The sequence below is a fragment of the Danio rerio genome, chromosome 9, assembly GCF_052040795.2.
Source record: "Danio rerio strain M-AB ecotype USA chromosome 9, GRCz13ab, whole genome shotgun sequence".
Taxonomy (NCBI): domain Eukaryota; kingdom Metazoa; phylum Chordata; class Actinopteri; order Cypriniformes; family Danionidae; genus Danio; species Danio rerio.
This window is the reverse complement of record NC_141029.1, coordinates 31,870,300-31,883,279: the sequence shown is the minus strand read 5'-3', so window position 1 is coordinate 31,883,279 and position 12,980 is coordinate 31,870,300. Positions and strand designations below refer to the sequence as shown.

General features: G+C 37.1%; 1 protein-coding gene across 2 annotated transcripts in view; it reads left to right on the top strand.

Moving 5' to 3' along the window:
• Positions 1-8,835, top strand: part of dcbld2 (discoidin, CUB and LCCL domain containing 2) — a 41,354-nt gene extending 32,519 nt beyond the window's left edge. The window contains exons 11-15 of one of the 2 annotated variants that reach the window (NM_001080171.2): positions 2,272-2,400; positions 3,943-4,036; positions 4,178-4,224; positions 7,509-7,622; positions 7,708-8,835. In NM_001080171.2, the coding sequence (NP_001073640.2) occupies positions 2,272-2,400; positions 3,943-4,036; positions 4,178-4,224; positions 7,509-7,622; positions 7,708-8,081 (758 nt within the window). In that variant the 3' untranslated portion in view covers positions 8,082-8,835. Of the gene's footprint in view, positions 1-2,271; positions 2,401-3,942; positions 4,037-4,177; positions 4,312-4,817; positions 6,074-7,508; positions 7,623-7,707 lie in introns of those variants that run through there. The other variant, XM_087266618.1, reaches the window with a different exon arrangement.
• The last annotated feature ends 4,145 nt before the right edge of the window (positions 8,836-12,980 follow it).

Below are 12,980 nucleotides of genomic sequence, written 5' to 3'. Positions count from 1 at the left end.
CTAATCCTAATTTACAACAAGGAAGGGCTGAGGGTTGCCGAATATCTACTGAGAGACTTCAGCTGCAGTCTGGGCATTCACTGCATTTCAACAGCTACCTTCCTGTGTTCAATATTTTTCTGTGTCATTTAATTTTGTTACACATAACTTAATTTGTGAACTAATTACTATTGTTTTGTCTTTGAATATATGGATTTCTATGAAATCTTTAATGAAATCTATGATTTCTTTAGAAATATGTTTTTGAGAAAAATGGTGATGTTGAATACTTATTTCCCCAACCTTATATCCTTTATTGCATTATATATTGAATGTCATTGTTATTTTGTCACATTTACTGTATTATTTGATAACAGAGAAAAAACCCTGTTTGTTTTTCACCTTTAAATATATTTTAACATACACTACTTTTCAATTTTTGTTTGTTTGTATAAATAAGTAGTTAAAGTAAAGTTATTACCCCTTTATTCTTTTTTTTTTTTAATGTTTCCCAAGGGCTGTTTAACACAGATTTTTTAAACACATTTTAATCATAATTTATTTTGTCTTTGCCATAATGATTGTACATAACATTCTACTAGTTTCTTTTGCAAGATACAAGTATTCAGGTTACATTTCAATTTAATGGGTCACGAAACACCAAAACACATTTTTTGAGCTGTTGACAGTCGTATATGTGTCCCACACTGCTAAAAACACTATTAGGACACCTATATTTCACTAAAAAGTGTAAATTGGTTGTTTTTGCGTTATTTCAAGCAAATTCATACTTCCGGTTTGAAACTAATTTTTGAAGCTGCGTCACGGTCATGACATAATAGCCTGTATTCCAGCGTGCAGACTGGGCGTCTGTGCCAGAGTGAGTCTTATTACGTCTTACAGTGTGCTGCATTAATGCATGAGTAAGGCTTGGTTCAAACCAATCAGCGCTCTCTATTGAGCAACTTCATTAATATTCATTACTTTCACAGTGTTTAGACGGCAGAGACGCCACGTTGTATTGGCAAAACAAGTGTTGCTTTTATAGTTTGCTGCAGTTTTGTTTTCATTTTCTCTCTGTGAGAGCTCAGCTGGAGTCACGCGTGGATTACAGTGTACGCGACGCTCGACAACAATAACTTACGTGTCTAAGGAGGCACATTGTTTACCTGAGAGCTGTTCTCATCTGCAAACGCAGAGATCTGGATTCGCTTGTAGTATTCTCTTAATAAAGACGCGGCTCTAGTTGCTGGTGATTGTCCTGTCTCTACAGATTTGGTAAGTGAGCGACCAGTGCTCTTTGTTTATTCAGTTTGTTCGTATCGAACTAAGTTAACTATTGCACCGAGTGTAAACATGTTAGCACCACAACCAAACTTTAACCTCGTGTAGGGTTTTCACCGCATTTTGTGACCGGAATAACACACGCGGCTTTCTGACGCTACCTGCCGTGTGCATCTAAGTTTCCGGGAAATGCGGAGGTTTTTTTTTCTCTCATTCGCTGTGCGGTATCAAACATTGCATGAAAAATACACGCTTAGAGCAGTTCCTCAAATCAAATATCTCGTTTGTCACGAGGCTGAACAAGAATAATTAGGTTAACTAGGCATATTGGGTTAATTAGGCAAATTATTGGACAACAGTGGTTTGTTTTGTAGCTAGTCAAAAAATTGCAATGGAATGGGGCTAATAATATTGATCTTAAAAATACTTTGCAAAAAGTTTTAGCATTTTAAATTTTAAACTACATTTATTCCAGCAAAACTAAATGAAATAAAGCTTTCTTCAGGAGGAAAAATATTATACTGCAGATATTTTTATAAATTATAAATATTGTAAAAATGTTGTTACTCTGTTAAACATCACTTGGGAGATATTTTAAAAAGAATTTCACAGGAGGGCAAACAATATAATATTAACTAAATAGCAGAATATGCTGTAGTTATAATAGAAAGTATAAATCTATTAAAATAAAGAAACCCTTCATACTATATGAACATGAAATATTCTGAGATATGAACAACAAAATTAAATGAGCCAAAATTCATGTCAATCATGCTTCTTTTTCATTTTTTAATATTGCTTCTATAAGTCTGAAATTTGTGAAAATGTTGCTTTATTGAATGAAATTCATGTGAATTACTGTCAAAAAAGTAGTGAAAAAATTTAGGGTATAAAGTCACTCACTTTATAGTGGATAGAGAGTGGTTTCAGACACCACTTGAGAAATTGCTATCAGATTTGCTCAATTAGTCATGTTTGGAAGCTTGATTGGATCTTTGTCTTTGTCAGCGAGGCCCAGAATCTTCCACCCAGGCCCTGCACCTCCTCGCAGGAAGAGCACAACACCGCCAGCGCAGGACAGGACCACACACACACCCAACATCCGAAACTCCACCATGCCTCCACACTCCCATGACGGTAAGATATTCTGCATTCACTACAGCAACATTACATCACTACAAGCTCTGTTATAAGCCTGCCTCCGTCCTTCATACAGAGTCTGTTCTTATGTTTAAAAATGCAGGCCAGTGGAATAAATAAATAAAATCAACTAGAAGAAACATTTTCAAAGTTGAACTTCTTTCAATTTAAGTTGCCGGTTCTTTGGATGTTGTGTCGAGAGCCTTGCAACTTGTAATTTCTGAAAACAGCAGAAAATACAGTTGAAAACAGGGAATTTTCCAGATATCCTAGAATTTTGCCAAATGGGTTAATAATCAGAACTGACATTGTACACCAAATCTATCTATTATATGGATTAATGTCTGTGAATTTAAAAGCGTAAACCACTATATGGTCTTACTCATCTACACAAGTGGATTCACGACATCTTGTTGAAATAAAAATTCTGTTTAGTTTAAAGAAATTCTGATACACATGGCAGCATGATGGCTCAGTGGTTAACACTGTTGCCTTACAGCAAGAAGGTTGCTGGTTTGACTCCCGACCAGGCTAGTTGGCATTTCTTTGTGGAGTTTGCATGTTCATCCCATGTTCATGTTCAAAATTAGCCGTCGTGTATGAGAGTGTGTATAGGTGTTTCCCAGTACTGGGTTATGCTTTGCAAAACACATGCTGGAATAGTTGGTCGTTCATTCTGCTGTGGTGACCTCTAATAAAGAATGAATGAACTGCAATACACATATATTTGGTTACCATTGTACAGCTGATTTTAATTCTCACTTAGAAGTACACACGTGTTCCTCTGTCTAATTTTTAATACGAATGAAACAGAATTTAAAAACCGTAAAATTTCAAACTATTTTAAACTTAATAATAATAATAATAATAATAGTTTGTTAAACTCCTAATTTAATTGTTGTCCTTCTGAATAAGTTGCATGATTTTTTTTATCACTGACTATTAATCACAGTTATTTTAACCATTAATATAGAAATTTATAACAATTAAAATGGGGAAAAAAATTATTTGGGACAAAACAAAACCATAAAAAAAATGTTATTGAGGCCCAGTTTGGTGTGAAATCATGAGAATGATGTAGAACTTGAAGGCAGTTGTCAAACATGTCCTTCTTACCTGTTTTCATATGCAAACAATGGAAAGGCAGCACAGTGAAATGCAAAAGCTTGTTCTGTGTGAACGTCCCCTCAGGCAGCATTCTTAGAGAAATAGATTCATGTGAGCCAATGGATCACTCCTTTTATAGGCAGATAATTCACCTTTTAACACAAAAACTGCTTTCAAAAGCACAAACCTTACACAACATCATGGTTTTAAGCTGCTTGCAAATATATATAAAGGCTTGTTTTTATACTGTATATTGTAATTTTGGGATGACTAAATAGCATTTCCAGCAGTAAAAACATAGATGTTTAATTTTTAGATAAAACATATTTAAATATTTATTGCTGCTTGTCAGCTATAACATAATCACCAGGGTTTGAAAGAGATGATCTAATGTTAGATTGATGTTATTAATGCACTGTGTAAATGTCACAGAGGTGGCTCTGGTAGCAGTGTTGGTTCCTGTATTGGTGGTGGTTCTGACGACACCAGTTCTGGTGATGGTGTGCTCATGGCTGTGGAAGAACAGGTCAGTAAATAAATAAATAAATAAACACCAACAAAAATATTTTACCCTCATTTTAAGTCTTTGTTCATGAAAAATCAAACCTGATGCAAGCTGGTCTAAAGACAGTCACTTTAGATTCACCATCTGCATTCAAACCTACAGAAAAAGCCCTGAGGTGACGTATGACCTTCCACACTGGGAGCGCACGGGTACGTCTGTTCTCAATTGTTCACTCTTACAGTTAGAATGAAATCACAATGTACTTTGCTTGTTTTTATATCTATACAGTAGTGTTTGTTATAAATGATGTACAGTTGAAGTCAGAATTATTAGCCCCCCTTTGAATTTTTTTTCTTTTTTAATTATTTCCCAATTGATGTTTAACAGAGCATGAAAATTTTCACAGTATGTCTGATAATATTTTTTTCTGGTCTTATTTGTTTTATTCCGAGTAGAATAAAAGCATTTAAAAAAAAAACATTTAAAGGTCAAAAATATTAGCCCCTTTAGGCTATATTTATTTTCAATAGTCTACAGAACAAACCATCGTTATACAATAACTTGTCTAATTACCCTAACCTGCCAAGTTAACCTAATTACCCTAGTAACTTTGATTACCCTCAAATGTCACTTTAAGCTGTATAGAAGTGTCTGGAAAAATATCTACTAAAATTTTATTTACTGTCATCATGGCAAAGATAAATCCGTTTTTAGAAATGAGTTATTAAAACTATTATGTTTACAAATGTGTTTAAAAAATCGTCTCTCCGTTAAATAGAAATTGGGGAAAAAAATATTTCAGGGGGGCTAATAATTCTGACTTCAACTGTATCTGTGCATTTTATTATTTTGTCCTCCAAATCTTTAATCAAATGCTATAACCTTCCGTCCCCCCTCAAAATGGCTTTTCTTTACTTCTGGTCACATGGAATGCTTTTAGGGTGGAGCTATTAGTGTTTTTTGGGGGGAGGGGGGTCTATCAGTCCTTTATACCAAGTTCAAACTGCATGATTTTAGCTTGATTTTGACTAGCCAACAGGTTTTAAAAAATCGACAACAAATGCCTAAAATCACAGGCAATTCTGTGGTCGTTCACGCGAGTAACAATCACACAGTGTGAATTATTAAAGATGCGACCTGAGAGAATTGCCGGTGAGTCGCCAATACCCGTCAGATATTTGCCATGTTAAATATCTGGAGCTGTCTGCGATTTCAATCATGCTGTGTGAAATGTGTTTAAAAATAACATCGGCGATCCACTAGTATGGTTATCTGCAGACCAACGGGTGGTTGGAGAGAACTTAAAAGGGGCTTCTTTTCGGTCTATTTGGAGACAAGACATGGAGGAAAAACTGATGAAATTTGGCAGGAGCAGGTCTTTTTGACGTGTCAGCTGAGCAATATCACAACCGAGTAGAAATAGAAAAAAGCGAAATGGCTAATTCCCTCCAAAAGCCAGGTGAGCTAAAAAAAGTGCATTTCTACCCCTCTAAAGGCTTCTTTCTCATGATGTAGTTAATAAAAAATATATATACTACTTTAACCTTGCATTGTTTACATGTCACTTCTCACATGTTTCTGGTTGTGAGACATAGTTTGCAGGCCGAAAAAAATTTGTCGGCAATTCTTCCTATTGCAAAGTCAAGTTGTGTGAAATCCCCTGTCACCGATCCGCCCTGCAGTGTGTAACACCTACAGAATGCCACTCCAGATAGTCATGCAGTGTGAAAACATCTGGGATGCGACTACTTTAAAAATCATACAATCTGAACTCGGCATTAGGGCAGGGCTATCAGGCTGTGTCTTACTTTTGGACTGCATTCACAGAAGGAAGTGGTTTGAACAAATATGCTATGATTGAGCCTGGTAAATTTAGCTCCTTGTTTTTGTCATCATCTGGCATTTGAAAACATTCAGCACCACAAGCCAACGGTGATTCTGGTGGACAATAATCCTTATAAATAAATACAACTGAATTTAAACTGGCATTTAAATCTTTCTTCTTTTCAATAGCAATGCCCATCTTCCAACAATCCAGTCAGTTCCCAAAAAACAAAATCATGCACCACATTATTTTTTTCTTCTCATTTAAGAAACTGTTTCAGTCGGATGTAAATTACGAAAGTAAAAAAAGGACAATCCTAACTTCCATTTTATCATGTGTAGGCGACCATTTATAATTATAACTATAAACACTTGGGCTGTGCCATTAATCGAAATCGAATCGCAATTTGAAACGTTTTGATTAGTTAGTTCGATCACAGGGGACTGCAATAAGAAATATAAATGTATTATTTAATTTCGCCCGTCCAAACAAATACGTGACTGTCGCCTTTCCACTGCATAGCGACAAAACGAAAGTCATATAATTACAATGGAGAGTAGCGTGGAGTAGCGATCATCTCCGTATGCGGAAAATTCGTATCCGATTTGAGCTGCAGATCTGTTGAAATATTTGAACTTCTGCGACTTGATCGAATGTGATGTATTTCAGTGTTGTCCAAGCAGGTCCGTGCGCACGAGATGAGAAATAGGAAGTTTTTTCGTTATTTTTTAATCAAAAAAGTCTATATTAAAATAAAAAAAACATTTCTATTCATAAATGAGTAATAACAAATATAATTTTTAATGCTGTCTCCACATTCCCTCCAAAAGGTCCATGGGTTTCTAGTATTCATTCATTCAACCATGGTGAACGCACGGAAAATTAAAGCTCTTTTTTTTGCACACACATTTTGGACACCACGAGAATCAGCTTCTCTCCCATAGTGCACAACAACACTTAAAATTATGTGCGATTGCCACAAGGGGGCGTATTCTCGACAAAGGTGGCTTCACAGTCTTACTAGCCAATTGAGTGAGCACACATTCATTCTGCCCAATCAGAATTGCACAACCAAACCACACCCACAATAATAAAAAAAAGAAAATAAACAGGAAAGTGCTGACAAGTGGGATAATTGTGTCTGCTGCTTCAGAAGCAGTAATAGACAAATTGATATCACAGAAAAGCAGCATTTGTAATATGGGAATATTTTGGTTTCAAAGTCACAGATTATAAAATAATTAGAGCTGTCGTAGAATTGTTTCCATGGCATACAGATTATTAAGCTTAAGCTTGACTACAAAATTAAATCCTAAATAAAAATTGCAATTAGATATTTTCCCTAAATTGCACAGCCCTAATAAACACATTACTGTCCACACCAATAGACAGTTTTGGCATCTGCTGTCTAAAATGCTTGCACCCAGCAGGATGGATTCTGATTGGCTGTCAATACTTTTGTTGTTCATTGACTGGAAGGAATCGTAATTGCAACGTTATTGTTTTTTTGTGCTATCGCCATCATAGTTGTGGTGTGGACGGTGCTATTCTTTTAGTTTTCAAATGATTTCTAAAACTATATCACTGTTGTCCTTGTTGTGAACAAGCGGTTATGGATTTCCACCCACATGATTTATTAACTGTCCTTGTAATATGTGTGTGTTTTAGTGTGGTGGAAGAGTATGAAACAGTTGTTGCCCTCTAAGCTGGATGGAGAAGACTGTGTTCGCTATAGCTCTACGGCGCGAGTGGACCACCAGAGACCCCGGGTGGAGCCTGCAGGTACATATTTTTGAAAAATAGCTTTAAATTGATACTATATTCACCAACCAACCTTTAAGCGGTCCATTTTCTTCAATCAATGTAGAATACGCCCAACCGCTGGTCACAGGAAACATGGCCTCTCTTGGACAACGGTCGACATTTAAACCCGAAGAGGCCGATGTTCCCGAATACGATGCACCTATTCCTCCAGAACATTACCATGCTTATGCTGAGCCCCTTCCTGCTTCTGGCACTGAATACGCCATGCCGATCATGATTGACAGGGCTAACCACCTATCAGGAGGCACTCTGCCATTCAGGGGGCGTGGTTTAGTGACTCAAACAGACAGCAGCCAATCAGCAAACTCAGCATATGACACGCCCAAGATCACATCTGATCAAGCCACACCCACAGAGGGACAGTTGTACCAAGTGCCACAGAATACCCACAACTCCCCAAGCCAGACAATAGACTGACCAATCACAGAAGAGCGAACGCTATAAACTGTCCCGGAAATCTGCAGATCAGATCAGAATGTGTGAAGTTATACACCGCGCAAGTCCTATCACTGAAATAACACGCAAGGAATGTCAGGAGAGAAGAAAAAACAGCAGAGATCTCGTACACTACTGTGTTTTGTGGGTGTTTGTGCGTTTAAATGTGTGTGTGTATGTGCGTACGAGTGCATATATGTGACTGTGCACTGCTATCATACTGTGAGATACTTTAGATGTCTGTGCATTTTTCTCAGAGCCGAGATGTATTCGTCTCGTTCGCTCGTCATAAGGCACATTTTTTTTCCTTAGGCAAAGATATTTTCAACAATAACGCCCTCACATAGAATAACAAACGACTGCATTTTCAAATTAATACACAAACACGCTCATAACACTGTGATTCACTGTCATTTTGCACTGTTGTTTTGTATTCTGCTGTTACATAGGTGCCGCCTTTGTGAAATAACACAAGCCTGTGCTGGTTGCCTTTCTCTAGTTCTGTTCCAAAACCTAGTGAGTTAACCTGCTGTCTACTGCATACAGTATATAGGCAATAATGCAGCTTTCTAACTTTCAGGACTGTATAGTCTGACCAAAATATCAAATTTAGAGATACCTCTAAACATGCAGTACTGTTAGATTCAGGGGCCTATTGTAATATAAACTCACCGGCCACTTTATTAGGTACACCTGTCCAACTGTGCATTACAAATTTCTAATCAGCCAATCACATGGCAGCAACTCAATGCATTTAGTCATGTAGACATGCTCAAGACGATCTGCTGCCGTTCAAACTGAGCATCAGTATGTGGAAGAAAGGTGATTTAAGTGACTTTGAATGTGGCATGGTTGTTGGTGGCCGATGAGTTGGTCTAAGAATTTCAGAAACTGCTGATCTACTTGGATTTTCACGCACATCCATCTTTAGATAAAATATACATTTTCTTGGCACACTTTGGGCACATTAGTACCAATGCCACGGCCTACCTGAGTATTGTTGCTGATGTTCATCCCTTTTCGACCAGTGTACCTATCTTCTGATGGCTACTTCCAGCAGGATAGCGTGCCATATCATACAGCGCAAATCATCTCAGACTGGTTTCTTGGACATGACAATGAGTTCACTGTACTCAAATGGCCTCCACAGTCACCAGATCCTTAATCCAATAGAGCACCTTTGGGATGTGGTGGAACGGGATTCGAATCAATGATGTGCAGCTGACAAATCTGCAGCAGTAAGGTGGTTCTGAAGGCAAAAGTGTCCAACCCAGTACTAGTAAGGTGTACCTAATAAAGTGGCCAAATGAGTGTATCTCACTATTAAAGGGACAGTTCAGTGAAATTTTTTTTTCCTCATTTCACCATTCATGAGTTTTCTTCTAACTGCAAAGGAGGATATTTTGAAGAATGCTGGAAATGGGTAACCATAATATTTCCATCCATAGGATTGATATCCATAACAGGAAAAAGAGTAATCTGAAAGTCAAAGGAAACCATTTTCCCGCATTCTTCAAAATATATTCTTTTGTGTTCAATAGAAGAAACAAACTTGTTTGGAATAAGTTGGAGGGTCAGAAAATAATGGAATTTTAATTATAAATGATAGAACGTTTAAACTATCCCTTTAAAATGATACACATTTAGATAACCAGTTAAATTTTTCAATTTAAAAATGACTGAAAACTGTAAATCCTGTATCCCAATAATAGTGACAGAAAGTACAGTTTTGCTAAAAATAAAAAATAAATAAACTGGTGAAACCTCCCTGACCACATTTTGTAACAGTCAATCTAGTCTTCTAGTGTACATACTGTAAATGGATTGATGCAGCATTATATCCCTGCAAACAGCTGGAATACACTACATGACTTTTGCCCAGATTCTTTCCCTGATTTGCAGGCTGTACGCGTCAGCACTAGCTGTCGAAAGTTGGAGCCAGCAGATTTGAGTTGACAGATTTCACAGAAAATTGCATAGTGTTTAATGGCAACAGACTTTTAGCTTTTAAGACACAGAATTTCTCTCTTTTTTAGCTCCAGGCTTTGATTGTACCCAGTCAAAGAGTTTCTAACATTTCTGATATCCTGAGCTGATTTTGGATCGCATATTGTGTTCATTTGTCATGCGTTTCTTAGCAACGAAGCACATGTTCCTGACTGAGTTTGTTCGGCATTATTCTGTTTACAAATTTCATGCAGTTTTGAACCCTGTTCAGATCTAAAAGCTTGAGTTGTGTATTCCAGTATTTAGATGGAGCCCTGGAAGTAAATCATTTGGATAAACAACCTCCTCACAGTCGATAGGCCTAGTTTGATGTTAGCATGTTGCTAAGCTAACACCTCAGTACTGTAATAAACACAGAAATGCACACAAATATTAAGTAAATGATCCGCTTTACTTATATTTAACTACTTTTAATACTTAAAACTAGTCAAAACACGACTGCCATCATGAATTACTTCAGTCACTGAACTCATTTCAATGCAGCCTGCCTTCCGGAGAAAAACATTCAGAGCACGACCGCTATGCCTTAAAACGTGGTCTTGGCAGGAAGCTCACAAAGGTTTTTGGAACAGGTTTTGTCTGTAGCATGCTTCATTTAGTTAAACCAGAATTAATTAATATAGGACAGACTGATATGCACGGATTCAGCACAGGAACTATGAAGGTCTTTCTTTAAGACATAATGGTACGGCAGTGGTGCTGGCGCTGCACTTTCAGATTCCATGGAAAAGTCCTCCTTGCATGACTGCACATACACATTCATGCCGATTATATTTTATGCATGCATGTGAAAACCTGTGCCATGCAAAGATCCAATTTTTTTTTTCTTCCTGCTGATGTGTCTCATATTAATACTCCCAAACCACTAACAGGTCGAGTTTAAGCTACATGCACTGCTTTCATGATGACACTGTCCTAATGCATACGTTACCAAAGGTGGTTCAAGGATAAATAGCAGAAATACAGGATGCCAACATTCTTGCCTATTGTGCCAAGTCATCTTTATATATATCTTGTACGTCATTTTGTTGACTTGAAGACCAAACGGCCTGATGGATTATCAGTCCAGACTTATTAAATTAGATTTAATGTCATCAGACCAAATGTTGCCTCTCCACAAAGATTTTTAGACACCAGGATGTTGCATGTTCATATATTTGTGCACTGTTGTGTTTGTCTTTCGCTTTCACACACGTCATATTTCGGTACTTCTGTCAGATTACTGGTTTACAGCAGTGAAATGTCCACAGTGGTGGCACCGTGTGTGTTTCATTGTCTTTGTGAGGTTTAAATTGTCGATTGAGTGGTGTATATGTGCATGTCTGCTTCTAGTTTTTGAAATGTTATCAGAGATGTGTGTAATGATGCGTTTCTGTGCACTGTATACACAAGCCTGTGTGTGTGTTCATGTGTGTCTGCCGTTCACTGTACATCTGTCTCTAAATCATGATTGGTACTGTAGAGTGATTGTATAGTAAAAATAAAAAAAATGTTTAATTGAAATTTTATTAAGAAATAAAATGCAATTTGAAGGAATTCATATTTTGACAGTTTGCATTATAGCCTTCATTTGTATAGAAGTGCTTTATTTGTATGTATTTACATTACTTCAGGCAGTTTTTTGAATATGAGTAGGTCTGAGAACATTTCCTCCTGATTTAAAGGGTTGGTCCACTAGGATACCATATTTGAAACTTTAGTTTATGTGTAATGTAGCTGTGTGAACATAAACAACATCTCTGAATATAAGACGCTCAAAGTTCAATGCAAAGCGAGACATTGGCTTTTACTGAGATAGCAATGCCTACAGCAAACAAAGTTTAAGGACTACAAAAAATACATCTGGGCTAATGAGATCTCAGGGGCTTCCGGTTTAGATACTCACCTTGAGCATACACCCTGTGCAGTGAAGGGCTGTGGCAAGAGGCGCTGTATTATAATAGCAGAGAAAGCTAAAATGGCATCCAAACGCTGCTATTTCCACAGAGTTTGTTCTGTTTCTGTACTTGGGTTTATAACAGACACGACACAAAGACAGAAGTACTTACAGTTTAACTTTAATTATGTTCCAGAGAATTATAAAAAAAGATATAGCTAGCATTTGACAATGGACAGCTTTCAGAATCTCTCCCAGTTCAGTGCTGGATTCAGTTAAAACTACTCTAACCTATGAAGCTGTGAGAATTCTGAGACACAACCTGTAACAGGCTGTCCACGGGGTCTTAAAAAGTATTGAAAGCTGATAAATCAATTATGAGAAAATTATGGCACTCAAAGGGTATTAAAAAGTCTTAATTATGTTTTTACGAGGTCTTAAGTTTTAAGCGTTATCCAAAGTGTTTGACTCCAAAAAAACATAATATATTTATTTTCCCCCTAATATTAATAATGGTGTGCTCGATCCACGCAATTGGTTTGGATCTGGGCGTATCCGGCCAAGCTCCTCTGTCCATGTGATGTCACGTTATTTGCGACAAACGTGGGAAGGTGATATGACACTCTCCACGTGTAGAGAAACCATAGAGGGAAACAGACGGCAAAAAGTGAAAATGTAAGTTTGCGTACACCTGGTTGGAGAAAGCCTGTTGCTGAAAACAATCGCAAAATTTATTCTCTCAAGCTTTGTTTCTTCTGAGCTTATCTGAGTTCTGTTGCATGGCTTTGCTCCATTGATTTATTAACTACAACTGTGTATTAACATCTTTTTAAGTTAAAGGTTTGATACCGATTAGAACTTGAAGTGGTGATGAGGTCTTAAAATATTTTGAGAAGGTCTTAAAATATACCCTGTGTAAGTATTTTTATTTGTTAAAATTGATCAATTACATGCACAGTTTCTAGCGTTAACGGTATGTTGTAGCGAGGACGTAAACA